Source organism: Lissotriton helveticus, chromosome 10 (assembly GCF_964261635.1).
Source record: "Lissotriton helveticus chromosome 10, aLisHel1.1, whole genome shotgun sequence".
NCBI lineage: Eukaryota > Metazoa > Chordata > Amphibia > Caudata > Salamandridae > Lissotriton > Lissotriton helveticus.
Window position 1 is genome coordinate 909,141,732 of NC_136071.1, and position 18,638 is coordinate 909,160,369.

General features: G+C 47.4%; 1 protein-coding gene across 1 annotated transcript in view; it reads right to left on the bottom strand.

Annotated features, from left to right (window-relative positions):
- Positions 1-767: 767 nt before the first annotated feature.
- The window catches only part of IGF2BP3 (insulin like growth factor 2 mRNA binding protein 3), a 1,020,294-nt gene continuing 1,002,423 nt past the window's right edge, over positions 768-18,638 (bottom strand). The window contains exon 15 of the mRNA XM_078663554.1: positions 768-3,110. Coding sequence (XP_078519680.1) covers positions 3,006-3,110 — 105 coding nt within the window. The 3' untranslated portion in view covers positions 768-3,005. The remainder of the gene's footprint in view (positions 3,111-18,638) is intronic.

Genomic DNA, 18,638 nt, shown 5'->3' on the forward strand with positions numbered 1-18,638 from the left:
CCCCCAAGTGCGAAGACTTCGATCCAGAAGAATGGTGATGATGACTCCGCGACCGGTCCCTCGACTTCCCATGGGAACGGGACCTCGAGCCGCGTGGAGCCTACGGCCGGACTTCAAGCAACTTTTGGGGCTGCTCCTGTAAAATCTTTGGCACCATGGCCTGGCAGTTGGGGCACGACAGGGCCGTGGTCGCGCCCCAGGCAGTAGAGACACATGCGGTGGTGGTCCGTCACCGACATCACGAGATGACAGTCCCCACAGTTCTTGAAACCGGGCATCCCTACGACAACAGGAGTCGATCGACACGAAAAGATGAGGTAAAAGACCTCGAAAAACTCAGTCAAAAAGTGACTGGTTGTACTGGTTCTTCCTGGATCTGCGTTTGCTGGCACGGAAAAAGAAAGAACGGACGTCAGCGTGCGTGGATGCGTTTAAATAGCTCCGACTTAGTCATCCCGGTGCCAGCGACGCACGCGGAGCCACACAACAACGCTTAACGACGCGCAGGGGTACTGCTGACGAAAAACTTTCCAGTCTGACGCCGGGAGGTAATTCTAAGGTAAGGAATCTAGCACTACGTGTTTCTTTCAGATAAAATAGTTTCTGTAGCCAGTCAAGAGGAAACTCTTACAATCACATCTACTTTTTTTGATATGATGTGTTTTGGCACTGTATATATTTATTTTCCCAGGTTAATTTCATTTATTTTTGGAAGACCTCATTCAGATTCGCAATAGATTAAAAGAAAATACAAGGGAAAGCATTCCTTTAGGAGTTAAACTCTTTATTCCATTCAGAGGCATCTGGCAAGTGGAGGCACATTGGGGACAAGTTACTGATGAAAAAATGATCCATTCTTTGTCTAACTGATTTACAGTATTACTTCCTACTGTAGCTATTCTTGAACACCATAATTCACCCAATCAGAGCTGAAAATAAAAACATGATCTACTATACTTACATTCTAGAAACAAACAGATTACAGTATACCAGTCAGGAGAAGCACATGTATGTAAATTAAGTTTCATTATGATCAAATGAAATCCTTTTAAGGAACTCTTGAACCTAAACTCAGGAATCAATTGGAATTCATAGTGATATGCAGCGGTAATTCATAGCTTCAGTCCTTTAAAGAATCAGACAGTCAATATAATTCTTACTCGTCACATGGTCAAGAAGAATTCAAAATAGGTTTTCTTTGTTAAAATGATATAATTAAGATTTTTTTAATCTACTAAATTATACATGAGGGAAAACATGATGGATCATTTCAGAAAATTGTTAATCGGTGCAGTCAAGAGTATTGTGAGGAATTGCCTATTCTATAAAAGAAATGCCTCTATTTCAATATGTATCTAGGAGGTAGATAATCAAAACAATTAAACGCATATTTTTGCTAGCTGTGCCCCTCAATACAGTGCAGTATGGAGATTCGGATCATCTTATGCACAAATAAAGGTCTGATTATAACTGTGTGGCTGCTTATTCCACACACCAGTCTTTATGTACTATGTGTTGCCACATTTCTTATCTGAGGTAGACTGAAGTTTAAAGAAACTTGAATGTACATTATTACCACAATCATTCAAATTACAATCTAAAATTAAAATAATTTGGTACCTTTCTTTTTGTCCCTGACATGTTACTCATTTCCACTTAAATGGTTAGTTGCATTATGTTCAGAAACCCTGCTTATGTTTTGTAAACAAGGCTGAAAAGTTGTTTGTAATCCTTCAACATAAATCAGTAAGGCCCATTACAGTGGCAGGATATGTAAACTTAGTCTTTAGGGATCATTTACAAACCATGTTTGACAGTTTTCCTGTTTTACAAAGGCCGAAATCAAGCTGAAATGATCTATTAAAAGCACGTGCTTACCACCTCACAAATGCTCTATTAGATCAAATATATTATTCAACTTAAGGTGAAGCTAGCTCCTTTCACAAAATTAAGTCCAAATGGGCCACAAATGTTTCAGTGTAATATATTAATTGGTAGTGATGGTTAACAGCACAATTTACGTGTTCAACCAAGCAGCACCAAAAATAAAAAGAAAATGATGCAGCGTTCTTAAAATATTTTCCCAACTCCAGTCACTTGCCATTATTTTTTTGTCCCCAAATAAGTATAGTTACAAAGTTTTACGTCTAGTCTTAAAAGAAAAATAAACTGCATCGCTGCAATCAATATCTTGGCATGATTGAATAGGTTAACTTTCGCTTAATTTTTAACACATGATTGTGTTGAAACACCTCAGAAAAACTGAAGCATGATTTTTCCTTCTCTTACTCCTATCAGCCAGCAGCTAGACATAACATTGTATGTGTTACATATATAAGGTTGTGGAAATTCTAGCTGGTGACCGAATTAATTTTATTTTTTTTATTAAAAAAATAAAATGCTCAAAAACTATTAGCTTCATAAAGTATACAAATTCCAAAAAAAGCAAAAAGGAACAATTTCCCATTGAGGTACTAAATGCCTGAGGTAGTTTAGTAAAATGCATATTATATTTTTGTGCCCTGGTCACACCATTCAACACTTCCCTTAGGTAACTCATGGCCGAGTTACGTAAAAATGCAGCCAAAATTAAAAAATGACACTTCACAGGGCCAAAGTAGAAGCCCACCCCTCTCTATTCCTGGTATACAACGGGGTATAGAAGAGCAATGCCTTTGCTGTTATAAACCAATCAACCCAGGAGAGAAAGCATAATTAAACCAGGCTCTAAAATTGGTGACGATTAAAAAAAACTAGGTTAATTTGTTAGAATAAAACAAAAAGGAAGTGAAGGGTTTTCTTATTTTTACACTGGATTTCAAATCTTTGAGCCTTAAGTAGACATTAACCACAGAGAGAGGGGTTCAAAGTTTGCTTAGTCCTCAAACAGGTAACTGTTTAAATGGCACTTTTTCAGATTGGACCAACTGTGATGGAGTATCCATCTGTTCACAGTCTGTCTTTGGTCGGGCATCTATCTCGATAAAGGGTCAATTGCTGAACTTTTATTTTCTTCTCGATTGCGGCTGTCCACTTTGTGCTGTCTTTTGCTGCTGCTGTTGTTGCCTTCTCACCATCGTCAGAATTTCCTGAATTTTCCTTTGAGCAAGCTGTAAAAAAAAAAAAGAACAAACTATATGAAATGTTTTCCCACATATCATACTTTGGAACTCTGTACCCTTTCTCGATTCAAGTCATATGGGTAAACAAAAAAAAACTCAAATAAAATAAGGAAATTAAATATCATTAGAGAAGCACAACTTTAATAGACCTTTATTTTACAATGTGTTGTAGTCGAGACATGGACTTTTGACCTTTGCCAGACACCCATCCCTTCAGCAGCTTTGCGCTCAGTATATGGACTGTCCTTAGATGCATACATCAGTCGAGATAAAGACAAGTCTCTTAAAGTAGACACTAGCAGTAGAATATGCCCACAGAAACTGTTTGGCAAGACAGGAGGTTCGTATTATGCATGAACTGTTACTCACTCTGCTGAACAGCAAACACTAAAGATCCTAGAATCCGAATACTGAATGAACACCAAAGAATTGGAATTCTCAAGTCCCATAGAGCCTCCTGGTCCACCATTTCCTTCTTTCGCAGCTACTGAACAGATAAGTACTTGCTTTCTATTAACTGATTTTAAACTTAATTAAGCTTATTTTGTATGAATTGATAAGATAGATGACTGATGTAGGAGTTTACCAAATTTATGGGTTTGGGAAGTCTGTTTTAAGCATGTGTACATTTTATAACAAGGGAAAGAACAGTTTATAAGTGTTAGCAGTTATATTTTAAATGGTTCATTTTGTCTTGAAAGTAAGTAGATTGCAAAATGTAATCCTCTCTCTGCTAGGCCTTTTCCCCCGTGCTAAGCCTTTTTATTTGGCTATTTGGGGTAGTTCGCTCTAAGGCCCCTGTATATTTTCGACCACATAAGGTATCCACGCCAAACTTGCGTCCTTTTCTCCCAACATCATGGGGATTTTAAAGCTACCCAGGGTTTCTTGATTTCTCAGGAGCTGGGGATCCAGAAATTAGCCAAAATACAGCTAAATCTTTTTTGGGGGGAAAATGGGAATCAAGTGCTGCAGAAGTCTGCGTCTGTTTCCCCCCCCCCTGCAAATGGTATCAACCAAGGGTTTGTGGTGCTGAAATCACCATTTTCCCAGCTTTCAGGGACCAACAGACTTTTGCCAGAAAACCAAACATTTTTATACAGTTTTGGCATTTTACTGGGACATATCCTATTTTTGCTATTTTTTGTGATTTCAACCTCATTCCAGTTAGTGGTAGAAATGGGTATGAAAGCAATAACGGATCCTGAAAAGCTATACATTTCAGAAAAGTCGACAAAATACAGATTTCAGCAAGGGGTCATTTGTGTAGATCCTTCAAGTTTTTTTTCCCCCAGAAAATATCAGTTGAAAATCAGAACATTTTTAAATGAGTTGAAAAAACCAGCCATTTGTGCCAACATTTTCGCTTGTAACTTCTTCCAAGTATGACAGATTTTTTTAAAGCCATATACCCTTACATCCCCTTGACCCTTCTGGTTGTGGGGATATACAGGACTTTGTGTTCACCTAGAACCCGAGGAACCCACACCCAATACCTGAGCAGAGTCTTGCAATGGTTTTACATTGTGTACTGGGTAGATAGCAATTAATTTGGTAAAATATGAAGAGTGAAAAATAGGTATGAACGACACCTATGTATTACCGAAATGGGAACAAAAATAGAGTTTAGAAACAGTAGCGATTTGCACATATCCAAAATTGCGGCTACCCATACTAGCGTGTGAATTATAGGACATTTTTCAAAGTGACTTTTTTTACATTTGGAAGGCAGAAATGCATCGAAAGTTAAAAGGTAATAACAGTTTCCCTACAATTCTATGTTCCCCCTAAGTCTCCCGATAAAAATAGTACCTTACTTGTGTGGGTAGGTCTGGTGCCTACGACCGGAAACAGCCCAAAACTCAACGTGCACACAGCACATTTTTACAGTGAAAACAGACCCTTTTTTGGGAAGTGCCTAGCTGTGGGTTTTGAACCCTAGCTCAGCAGGGACCTAGGGAAACCTAGCAACCCTACACATTCTGAAAAACTATACCCCCAGAAGAATCCAGGAAGGGGTAAATTGAGTGGCTCTCACCAGGTTCTGTTACCCAGAATCCCTTGCAAACCTCTAACTTGGAAAAAGAAAAAAATAAATAAAAACAAACATTTTCCTCACATTTCGGTGATGGAAAGTTCTGGAATCTGTGTGGATCCTCAAAATTCCCCCCACCCCGCATTCCCCCAAATCTATAGATAAAAATGGTACCTCAGCTGTGTGGGTAGGCCTAGTGCCCGTGACAGGTAATGGCCTAAAACGCAACGTGGGCACACCACATTTTACAGTGAAAACTGACCCTTTTTTGGCAAAGTGTTTGATTGTAGATTTTGAACCCTAGCTCTGCGGGAATCTAGGGAAACCTACAGATTTTGGAAAACTATACACCAAGAGGAATCCAGGATTGGGTGACTAGAGTGGCTCTCACCAGGGTCTGTTACCCAGAATCCCTTGCAAACCTCTAACTTTGTAAAAAACAAAATATATATAAAAAAAACATTTTCCTCACATTTCTGTGATGGAAAGTTCTGGAAACAGTGTGTGTCCACAAACTTCTACCCACCAAAGTCTTCTGATAAACATGGTACCTTACTCGTGTGGTTGGGCCAAGTAACCGCAACAGGCAAGGGCCCAAAACGTATTGTGGAGACGAACAAGTTACTTACCTTCGGTAACGCATTATCTGGTAGAGACGATCTAGCTGCAGATTCTTTACCCTTAAATTTTCCAGGCGTCAGGCTAGATCCGGAAACGTTTGCTAAGCAATACCCTAGCATGCGGCGTCGTGTGGCTCCATTCGGCTCCGCGTTACGTCGTTGGCATCAGTAGCGTCGGTTATGCCATTGAGGTTCCTACATAGGCACCACCCAAGCGAAAGCACCTCAGTACTTTTCATTTTTCCACGCCAGAAGCGCAGAGCCACGAAGTGACTGACGTAAACGTGTGCAAAGCTAGGGCCCTGAAAGGGGTGTAACCCTAGACCTACAACATCAGCCGCAGCCTGGGGAGGCATGGGTGGGGCCTGTAAGGAATCTGCAGCTAGATAAGAGTCTCTACCAGATAATGCGTTACCGAAGGTAAGTAACTTGTCGATCTGATAGAGACTTCTAGCTGCAGATTCCTTACCTTTGAATCAGATACCCAAGCCATACCATCCCGGCAGTGGGTTGCGGACTCATGGACTAGACTAAAGTCTTGCAGGTCTGAGGGGGCAAAGTACCCATCCCTGCGCACTTGACCATCCAGGCACGACCATCAAGGCAATAATATTTAGCGAACGTGTGCAATGATGCCCACGTCACTGCCTGACAGATGTCTTGGAATGGGACACCCTGCGACAAGGCTGTAGTCGCAGCTTATCCCCTGGTGGAATGGGCTCTTAATCCCTCAGGGGGCTGCTTCTTCGCCAAGGCATAACAGATTTTAATGCAGAGAACAACCCAGCGAGAGATGGTTCTTTTCTGCACTGCTTTTCCCTTCTTTGCTCCCATATACCCCACAAAGACTTGGTCATCCACCCGGAACTATTGTGCGGTCAAGGTAGAACGATACCGCTCTTTTGGGGTCCAGTCGGTGGAGAAGCTCCTCTTCCTTAGGAGGATGTGGGGGAGCAAAGAAGGTGGGCAAAGTAATGGACTGACCCAGATGGAATGGGGTCACAACTTTTGGAAAAAATCATGACTTGGTGCGAAGCACCACCTTGTCAGGAAAGGACATAAGATGAGGCGGCGAGCTGGATAACGCCTGCAACTCACTCACCCTCCGGGCTGATGTAATCACCACTAAGAAGGCTGTTTTGATGGTCAACAGCAGGAGGGGACAATTCGGCCAAGGCTCGAAAGGAGCGCACATTAGATAAGTGAGAACCAAATTAAGGTCCCACTGTGGCATAAAGGGTGTAGGTAGAAATAAATGAACCAACCCTTTCAGAAATCTATTTACAATAAGTGATTTACAGAGAGAAGGCTGGTCTGGCAACTGCAAAAAAGCAGAGAGCAGAAGGTAACTCCTGAGAGTTCCCAAAGCAGAGTGCTGCTGGGCAAGGGTAAGAATGAACGAAAGGACAGTAGAAAGAGGAGAAGAAAGCAGGTCAATAGACCTTTCAGTACAGTATAATGCAAACTTCTGCCAACTGTGGGAGTATACCGACCAAGGAGGGCCGCCTGGATGGCTGAATAACATTACAGACTTCGGGAGGAAGGTCAAAAGCCATCAACTGCTGCCGCTCAATCTCCACGCATGGAGGAGCAGAGTTGACAGGTTCGGGTGGAGAACCCTCCCCTGCTGCTGCGACTGAAGATCCTCTAGAAGGGGCAGCCTGATCGGAGGATTAACACTCGTGCTCAGAAGCAATGGATACCAGACTCTCCTTGCCCAGTTCGGTGCCACAAGGATGACTTGGGCCTGGTTGCTCCTGATCTTCTTCAGAACCCTGGGCAGGAGTGATAAGGGTGGAAAGACATACAACAGGCCTGAGCTCCACTCACAACGAAACGCGTCACCGAGTGAGAGCCGCCTTGGAAACTCCAGCAGGCAGTACTGCTGTCATTTCGCGTTCTCTTCAGAGGCGAACAAATCTAACCAAGGTTCTCCCCAATGCTGAAAGAGACCTTTTGCCACCTCAGACTGGAGATGCCATTCGCGATCGATCCGCTAGGCATCGACGGCTGAGATCGTGTACCCTGGCATTCAGAAAATCTGACAGGTGTTGAATCACCAGGGTTATGCCCTGGTGTTCCAGCCATGTCCAGAGACGCAGGGTCTCTCGACAAAGGGTCCATGACCCCACCCCGCCTTGCTTGTTGCAGTACCACAAGCCCGAAACTGCACTGTGTCCAGAACAGCTCCAATGAAAGGGAGCATCTGAGAAGGAGTCAGGTGTGACTTTGGCACATTTATAAAGAACCCCAGCAAATGCAGGAGATCCGCTATAGTCTGAAGGTGGGAGACAACTGCCTGGGCCGAGGACGCCTTCCACAGCTAGTTGTTGAGGTAGGGGAAGACTGAAACCTCTAACCTGCGCAGATGAGCTGCAACCACCACCATCACCTTGGTGAACACCCGAGGGGCACTGGTAAGACCAAAGGGGAGCACTGTAAACTGAAAGTGCTCGTGGCCTACCTTGAACCGCAGGTAACGCCGGTGGACCGGCAGGATGGGAATGTGAATACGCATTCTGCAGGTCCAACGCCACCATCCAGTCTCCTTAGCCTAGGGTAGACGAGACTTGAGTCAACTGAGCATCTTGAATTTCTCCTTTTTGAGGAAGAGATTGACAGTCCGTAGATCCAAAATGGGCCGAAGCCCCTTCGGAATCAGAAAGTAGCGGAATAACAGCCACTACCTACTTCTGAAGCTGGAACCCTTTCTATAGCTCCTTTGGCCAAAAAGCTGTAACTTCCTCTTAGAGAAGCTTTAAGTGATCCTCCCCCAGCTGTACCTGACTCTGTAGAATAGTAGGAGGAAAGGAAAGGAAGCAAATAGCCCTCCTAGATGATCTGCAAGACCCACTTGTCTGATGTTATAGATCTCTTGCGGGGGGGGGGGGGGGATGAGATGGTGACAAATTCTTCCACCCACAGGAGTAGTGTGGTCCTGCAGAATCAGTCTAGGAGTGCTTGGAGGCTGTGGCTGCCAGGGGCAGTGAGGTAGACTACTTCTGGCCTCCATTCAGAGGACGGAATATACTGTGTCCACGTCCACACACTGCTTAGGCAGTCTGTGCTGGACAGTGGCTAGGATAGAGCTGACGCGGCTGGAATCCCTTCCGCTGCCACAAAAGGGGTGAAAAGAAGACTGGCCACAAGGAGTGGAGGCCCAAGGATCTGGCTGTAGCTCGAGAGTCCTTGAACCTGACCAGGGCAGAGTCTGCCTAGCCCCAAAAAATGTGGGTTCCATCAAAAGGCACATCAAATTGGCCTGGACATCCCCCAAGAAGCAAGTTTCTGCGAAGCCAGGCGTGGCGCCTCAAGGTCACTGTCATTGAAATAGATCTGCCCTGCGAATCAGTCGTATCCAAACCACACCGTATGGTGAATTTTGCTGCCTCTCTCCCATCCTTGACAGCTTGGGAGAGCACAGCCCGGGCCTCCTCCGGGACTTGTTGCAGCACCTGTGCAACCTTCTCCCAAAGAGAGTGGGAGAAACTGACCAATAAGCATGCAGTATTCACCGACCGCAATGACTGACTGGAGGAAGAAAACATTTCCCAAATGAGTCCAGTCTCTTTGATTCCCTATCCGGAGGTGCGTAAGGGAATGCGCACTGGGAAGTAGAGGCCTGCACCGACAAACTTTCTGGGGTGAGGTGTTGGCTGAGGAACTTTCGGTCGACCAGTGCTGGGCGATGGCGCGTGCAATCATCCTGTTCTCAGGAGCCCCTGTGCTCGGTTTGGACCATGTTCCTACAAGGACATCCGTAAGTGCAAAAGGGGTTCAGAGGTGGAATCCCCAGGTTGAAACACTTGGTCAGGAGATTAGTCCTGACCTGCACGGAGGGCAACTCCAGTCCAAGTACCTCAGCTGCCCTCTTAACCACCATGGCACAGGATGCCCCCTCCTCCATAACCACTGTAGGTGGAGAGAGCATGCCAGTGTCTGGGGAAGTATCCAGACCACTTCCTTCCCCAAGTTCCCCATACCAGTCCATAGTCTCCTCAGACACATCCTGGTCCAATGGGTCTCCAGACTCCTCCCATTCCTCTTCTGATCCCTAGCACGTCCACAGAGTGCTCAGGCGACAACATAGAACCCCTGGGTTCTGTCTACGTTGGAATCCTCCCATTCCTCTTCTGAGCCTAGCACGTCCACAGAGTGCTCAGGCGACAACATAGAACCCCTGGGTTCTGTCTACGTTGGAATCAGCGTCGCTCGATGCCATGAAATGAAATGAAAAATTGCACTTGTATAGAGCGTAACTACCCGGGGCCTCGCAGCGCTTGTAGCTGAATACTTAACGCGGGCTCAGGGCAGTTCAGTAGGCTTTAGCAAACAAGTGCGTTTTCAAGCTTTCCTAAAGGACATGTAATTGCTGTTTACTCAGATGGGGAAAGGGAGGGAGTTCCAGAGTCTGGCCGCAGAATGGGAAAAAGAGCGGCCGCCCCAACGGGCTCTGTTGACTTTAAAAGAGGTTGCCAGCTGGAGAGTACCAGAGCGAAGGGGGCGAGATGGAACATAGGGCGTGACTATGGAATGTAGGATTGCGGGGCCTGCTCGGTGAAAAGATTTGTGCAGAACGCACATAGCTTTGAATTGCACTCTCGCGGCCATTGGGAGCCAGTGGAGGTCCCTTAGGGCCTTCTTTGCTGATTGCCAACGAGGCAAGTTGTAGAGTAGGCGGGCCGCACTATTTTGGGTGATCTGAAGCCTCTGTATAACAGAGGCCGGGGCTCCCATATAGAGAGCATTTCCATAGTCCAGGCGGGAGAGTATCAGGGCCTGGACCATGACCCTCCTCGCCTGGAATGGGAGCAGGGGGAGCACCTTGCGGAGCATCCTCATTAGCCCAAAGCAGGTGGCAGCAGTCTTGGTGGCTTGAACCGAAAAGTCGAGTGATTTGTCAAGCCAAATCCCAAGGAACTTTATCTGGGGTTTAGGGACAGGGGGCAGGCCCAAACATGGTGGCCAGATGGATGCAAGAGTAGACGGAGGGGGGTTACCCAGTAAGATGATGTCTGTCTTCTCCCCGTTGAGTTTCAAACAGGAAAATTGCATCCAACTGGCGACAGCCTCTAGACAGGGCCCTAGGGTGTTGGACGATCCCTCCGAGTGGTCTAAAGAGACCACCAGTTGGGTATCGTCCGCGTAGGTGACAATACGCACACCAAAGGGATGGACTATCCTGTCTAGGGGTTCCATGTAGGCGTTAAAAAGGGTGAGACTTAGGGAGGAGCCCTGGGGGACCCCACACCTAAGTGGGTGTTTGGGAGAAGCCACCTCGCCCTCGAGACCTGAAAGAATCGTTCGGTCAGGAAGGACGTCATCCATTCCAGGGCCGCGCCAGACACGCCCATGCCCGCCAGTCGTTGTAATAGCGTGGCATGGTTAACCGTGTCGAACGCGGCGCTGAGGTCCAATAAGATAATGGCGACCTTTCCTCCCCGATCCAACACAGCTCTTGCTTCTTCCGTTACCGCTAGAAGGGCGGTTTCCGTTCCGTGCTGAGGGCGAAATCCTGTCTGAGAGGCACGCAACAGACTATTGGATTCCAAATAGTCCGTTAAGGTGTTATTAACGTGCCTCTCAAGCAGTTTACTCACCCACGGAAGTAAAGAAATAGGGCGGTAATTGGCCAGGTTACTCTGGTCTAGAGTGGGCTTTTTCAGCAATGCCTTCACCATCATTGCACACTTCCATGAAGGTGGGACAGATTTAGAAATGATGGAAGTATTAAGAATGTCTAAGATGACCGGACGGATAACGTCCAGGACCTTGATAAGGGTCTGAGGGGGTGCTGGGTCGTTGGGCGACCCAGAGGTGATCTTAGGAACTAATCTGTCTAACCCACAGGCGTCAAGAAGTGGAATTGAATCGAGCCCACAAGGGACCAAAGGAACAGGAGTTATGGGCGGGGTGGAACCCATATCGTCCTTAGGAATGCTAAATGAGGAGTATATGGACTGGATTTTTTGGGAGAAGAAAACGGCCAAATCATTACACCGGTTTTGAGCGCCTTCAGCAGAAGGACGCTCAGCAGGAGGTGAGATAAGGGACTTTGCTATTTTAAAAATTTCCTTAGGGGCGTTAGCAGCAGCGTTAATTTTCCCTTCATAAAAAAGAACTTGTGCCTCCTTGATCTCTGTCTTGTAAAGCTTTATAGCAGCCCTATATTCAACCTTTATAGGCTGGGAATGGTCCTTCCTCCAAGCTCTCTCAAGTTTACGGCATTCTAGTTTCCTAGATCTAATAGCACGAGTATACCAAGGGGCAACTTTGAGTCTTCTTATGGAATTAAGGGGGCATTTAGGGAGAACCTGATCAAGAGTACTAGAGATCCAGTTCTCAAAATTGTTGGTAGCCATAAGGGAATTGGTTGCCTTCCTAGGTGGATCTCGGGCGAGAACAGCTGCCCAGTCGGGGAGGGAAAGTGAGGGCCATTTCCTTCCCAAGTGCTTGGCAAAATGTGGAGAGGAAACGGGGAAATTGGTGAACCAAGTGAAGGGTATCATAAAATGGTCGGTCCAGGGAAGTGGAATAGGAGTCTCCACAATAAGATCATCGATATTACTGTAGATGTGATCAAGAAAATGACCCCTATTGTGGGTTACCTGGTAGCCCCTTTGGCAAAGATCAATGGCTTGCAAGTTGGAACGGAGGTTGTTGGCTGATATGTCGAGGGGGTCATCAAGATGTAGGTTAAAGTCCCCAAGCAAAGTAAGATTGGGCGAAGTCAGCACAACACTTGCAGTGAGATCTGTAATTTTAGTAATAAAGTTATTAAGGGTGCCAGGAGGGCGGTAGACCAGGATACCCGAGAAAGTGGTAGTGGGGGAGAATTCCAACGAAAAATGCAGACTCTCACAGGCTGGTGAGGTGGTTGGAGAGACACGGCACCCAAAGCTGTCTCTATATATTATGGCCAATCCACCACCTCTCCCGGTCTGACGATCAAGTCGTTTGAGGGTGTATCCTTGAGGGGTGCCCCACGCTATAGTCGGGTCATTATCTATCTGAAGCAAGGTTTCTGTTAAGAAAAGAGCGTCCGGATTGAGCTCTTCAATCAACATATGCAGCTCAGTATGATGTTTCGGTAGAGACCGACAGTTAAGGAGATACATCCTCCATTTCTGTACAGGGGGAGAGTGGCAGTTCTGTGAAGAGAAAGTGCACCAATTACAATGTTTACAGTAATACTTTGTGTTGGTAGGAGGAATCGAGTGGCGGCAAGAGAGTTTGGTGGGAGGTCGTAAGGCGAGTAGGAGTTATAAAGTAAACGCTCCCCTGCCATAGTAGGAGTCGAGTGCGAGGGCCAGCGGGAAGCGTCTGGACGCGGACTGGCGCAGACTGGCTTCTCTTTGGCGCCTCTTCGGCGCTACCGCAGCGCGTCACCGCTGCGCGGAGAGATGAAGGGTCATATAGGTTAGGCGAAGGTGGAGACTAGCACGTCAACCTCCAAAGATGGCCGCCCTAAGTGGAACAACCAGGAAGTGGTGCCGCTGTGTCTCCCTCCACAACAAACAGCACTGGTAGCTGAGGTGGAACGGGGAGTGCACAAGCAAGATACAGGTATTTCACACAGTTATCACAATAAGTGGCAAACAGTTTAAAACAGTTTAAAAACGATAAAAGACGCTTGCGGCTGTCCTAATCACTGCCAAGCGCTAGCGCAGCGAAGTTAGTAAATCAACTGTCGAGCGCGAGTGTGTCCAACCTTTAAGTAGTGAGGGCGAAGGGGGAGACTAGCACGTCAACCTCCAAAGATGGCCGCCCTAAGTGGAACAACCAGGAAGTGGTGCCGCTGTGTCTCCCTCCACAACAAACAGCACTGGTAGCTGCGGTGGAACGGGGAGTGCACAAGCAAGATACAGGTATTTCACACAGTTATCACAATAAGTGGCAAACAGTTTAAAACAGTTTAAAAACGATAAAAAACGCTTGCAGCTGTCCTAATCACTGCCAAGCGCTAGCGCAGCGAAGTTAGTAAATCAACTAACACCAGGGAAGGTCACGCTGGCACGACCAGCATCAAACTGGATGCAGGATCGGATCCCTAAGGCCCCACCGGCATCGGCGTCAAACCTGATGGGGCCCCATCCTACCCCGCAGGGACCGAAGGCTCACCAACGAGGTAGTTCTGCTCAAATACGCGGTGCATGGCCTCGTAAAAGTCCTTCATTTGAGTGAGAGTCTCTCTGGTTCCCGGAAAGAGAGAGAGGTGCGAAGTAGGCTGGCTCCGGCTTCGCAGAACTGTGCCTAGAATGTTGGTGTTCCTTATCTCTAGACGACGGACGCCAGTTGAGGTGAAGTCGAAGTCCGCTTGGACAACTTCTTTGGCCTCTTCCCCAAGCCCCAAGTGTCTAGATGACCTCAAATGGGAGGAAGAGGACTTAGGGCTCCGTGAGCAATCCCACGTCCTCCTCTTCCTCAAACGGGTTTGTGACCTCCTCGGAGTCTGGCTAGACTACGGTGTCGACTGCCGGGCCGCAAGCAACTTCATCGACCGCTCCCTCCAAGTCTTTGGAGCCATCACCCGGCAGTCTGAACACAACTTCGAATCGTGGTCACGCTCAAGACACCACAGACATAAGCGGTGGGGATCCGTAACAGACATCATGTGGGAAAGAGTCCTGCACCGTTTAAAGCCTGTCTTTCTACCAGACATCCCTCGCACACTAAGTGCGAGGGAGGGCATCTTGGGAAGCCTCCACCCCTAAATTTCATGAAACAAATCCCAGGCATCTAGTGGGATTTCGATTGGGGACCGTAATTTTGTGGAGAGGGGGCATTGGCATGCTCATTTTAGGAATCCCCCACTCCTACGTATAAAAAAAAAATCCTGGTGCCTAGTGGGCCTTCTGCTCTCCCATCAGGGCACAAAGACTACTTTTGTTGAGGGGGACTGTAATTTTGTGGGGAGGGGGCACTGGCATGCCCATCTTGGGCAACCGCCACTCCTAAATACCATGTTATTGTCCCCCCATCTCCTTCCGGTGGTCGGGGGGGTGGGGGGGGGGGCAGAAAGACAGGTCATTGGTATGGCCATTATGGGCCTGAATTCAATGTAAAAAAAAACCTAGCCATTTAGTGGGCTTTCTGCTCTCCCATCGGGGTAGAAAGACTAGTTTTGTTGGGTGGGGGTGGGGGGGGGAGGGGAGGAGATGGAGGGCATCTTGGGAAGCTCCCACCCCTAAATTTCATGAAAGAAATCTCTGGCATCTAGTGGGATTTCGATTGGGGACCGTAATTTTGTGGTGAGGGGGCATGCCCATCTTGGGCAAACCCCACCCCTAAATTCCATGTAGAAAAAAAAGCAATGGTATTTAGTCAGACTTCTCAGGACGTATTTCATTGTTACGCAGATATGAGTTATCAGGAGAGTGCAGGTGCGGCTAGTTAGGAGGACATAAGGTAGATATCTTAAGAGGCACTGCCGGAAACAGTGAAATCTGTATTAAGGGCTACAACTAATTATTTTACTGTAGATTAGGAATATTATTCAATTTCAGAAGGTGAAGCAAGATTCAATAGATGAATATAAGATAGATCTTAAATCTAGAGATGAAACACTAAGTTTGGGGAGGGAGATCGCATTAAAAATATGGTAAGAAAAGTCTATAAAAATTCCTGAGGGACAATCCTAAGGAAATTAGGCATCCTAAGAATTCTGACTGGAGGCCTTTATAGCATGTGCAGAATACATTAAATTCTAAATTAGAAAGTCATTGGAAAAGGTGGAAGCAAACATTTTGAGAGCAGAATGTTTGAGGCCAGCAATTGACGAGAAGGACACTATGACCAAATTGGAACCCAAAACTCATAACTTGCTGAGCTCGTCATGAGCATGGAAGGGGTTAAGGAAACTCTAGAACTCTCAGTATCCCAGAATGCACAGCAGGTCCCCTCCACTTTCAGTTCTTTTTGGAGGCGTATAAAGCTAGACTTGTAGCATTCAGTACATGAACATCTTTCTCCACAGGGGAGGAGGGAGGGCGCTTATTACTATAACAGAGATACCCCTACTACAGAACTGGAGTTACAGGTAATAATCTACTCCTTCTGTAGAAGGGGATCTCCGTGTATAGTCATAATCTAGTGAATAGAATGGCAAGCCCATCCCCAACACCAAAGCGGCGGTGGAGAAGAAGAAACAACACCACTACAGTGCGAACAGATTTCGCAGCGAAGCTTGCCTGGACAGCACCACATTCAATTCCCATGAAGGCGAAGGAAGACGAATAGGAGGAAACACTTTCTTCAAGCCTACCAAAAAATCCTTTATCACAGGAATTTGGAAAAAGGAAGTCTGTGAAGGGCATTTCCTGTAGGCAGTCAGCGCCGCTAGATGGACCTTAATGGAATAGAAGTTCAGGCCAGACTGCGCCAAATGCAAAAGGTATGGAAGGATGACATCTTCCTTACATGTCGTCGGATCATAGTTCTCGGACTTGCACCAGATGCAGAATCTCTTCCACTTGTAAGCATAAGAAGTCCTAGTGGAAGGTCTCTTAGCCTCCTTCAGTATGTCCATACAATCCGCAGGGAGATTGAAATGGCCATATTGCACTCTCTCAGGAGCCATGCCGCCAAACTCAAAGACGAGAGGTTGGAGTGTACCATCTATCCCCCGAACTTCGTGAGAAGGTCCGGCCGGCACGGCAGCCGTATGTGAGGAAGAAGAGACCGGTGAAGGAGGTCTGTGAACCACCACTGTCTGGGCCATTCCGGGGCAATTAGGATCATCGGCGCCCTGGACTGGGACAGTTTGATGAGCACCGCCGGAATCAGGGAAATGGGTGGTAAAGCGTACAGAAAGCTGTTCGACCAGTTGATCCATAGCGCATTCCCCAGCGTCCCCTGCTGGTAATACCTGGACGCGAAGTCTCGGCATTTGCTGTTTTCGGCGGTGGCGAACAGATCCACGTCTGGAGTGCCCCACCTGGCGAAGACGTCTGAGTACTTCGTCGTTTATAACCGATTCGTGGTTTTCCTGGATCAGTCTGCTCAGCGAGTCTGCCTGAACATTCTGCACACCTGGCAGATGGGTAGCTGTTATTGTTAGTCCTCTGGCCAGCAGCCAGTGCCAGATCGCCTGCGCCTCCTGTGACAGTGCGTGATCTCGAGCCCCCCTGCTTGTTGAGGTAATACATTGTGGTCGTATTGTCCGTCTGTACAAGCAGCGATTTGGTCTGGAAGGACGGATGAAAGACCTTCAGTGCCAAGTGAACCGCTCTGAGTTCCAGGAAATTGATATGATACGTGGACTCCGTCGGGGACCACGTTCCTTGTATCTGTAACTCTCCAGAATGCGCTCCCCAGCCATGGAGAGAAGCATCCGTCACGATGGTCTGAGTGGGAATGTCCTTGTGGAAGGGAACCCCTTTGAGGAGGTTCTCCGCTGAACACCACCATTTCAGAGACTGTAGAACATGCAGAGACAATCATATCTTGTCGTCTCAGTTCCCTCGCCTCTGGACCCACTGATGCTCCAGACACTCCTCCAGCGGTCTTATGTGCAGCCGTACGTGTGGCGTGAGGAAGATACAGGAGGCCATCGACCCCAGTAGAGAAGCCACCGTCCTCGCTGCTGTAGATGGAGCAGTCATAAGAGCCTGACCCTTCCGAAGGAGTGATAAACATCTCTCCTTCGAAGGAGACACGCTTGCTGACAGCGTATTGATGGAGGCTCCCAAGTACTGGAGGCACTGGACCGGAATCGGGACAGACTTGAACATGTTGATGTGCAACCCCAGCTTGTTCAAGAGAACGGAAGTCTTCTGGAAGTGCAATTGAGCTTCCGCGAAGGAGGATGCCTTAATCAACCAATCGTCCAGGTACGGGTAGACAAACACCTTGTTCTTTCTCAGGTGTGCCGCTACCACTGCCATGCATTTTGAAAAGGTCCTGGGCGCAGACTTCAGCCTGAACGGTAGTACTGTGTATTGATAATTATTGGCGCCGACTTGGAATCGCACGAAATTCCGGTGTTTCTGTGCAATGGGCACATGGAAGTATGCATCCTGTAGGTCTATCGCGCACAGCCAGTCTCCCCTTTGCAGTTGAGGGTAAATCTGGTGCAAAGCCAGCATGCAAAACTTTTCCCTGCGAATCCATTTGTTTGCTTGCCGCAAATCCAGAATGGGCCTGAACTCGTTCTTGTCTTTCTTGCGTACCAGAAAGCGTGAGTAAAGACCTCTTCCCCTTTGAGACAGAGGGACGTCTTTTATCGCCCTTTTTCTTAACAGGGTATTGGCCTCCGCCTGGAGCTTGCGCAGCTGAAACTGCGAGCAACCCGGTGGAATTGCTGGAGGCGGGCTGATGAACCGAAGACTGTATCCATTGCAAACAATATTCAGCACCCACTTGTCCGGAGTAATTTTTCTCCACTCTGCCAGGTAGTATTGGACACTTCCCCCCCACCGGAGTGGGTAACGGAGGACGGGGAAGTAACAGCTCAGGGCCTAGACCCTTGGTCGCGGTGGCAGATTGCTGCCCACCCTGGCCCTTCTGACGTTTTTGGAAGGGCCTCCTCTGGAACTGCCGTTGTTGCTGTCCAGTTTGCTGGCCTCGCCCCCTGCCCTGCGCCCCATACCATCTCTGGAACGGGCAGTAGGTCTTCTTTTGTTCCTTGGGCTTCTCCAACCCGACAGCCGTCAGGGTTTCAGCCTCAGCCTTCATCCGGGCCATTTCATCGTCAGCATGCTTTCCAAAGAGGGTCTTGCCCGAAAAGGTATGTTGGTCACCCTCTGTTGGGCCTCAGGTTTCAAGTACGTAAGCCGCAACCAGGCATGACGTCTCTGGTTGACTCCATGGCAGTACCAGTGGGTTGCCAGGAGCGATGAATCTGCAGCTGCGCTGATCAGT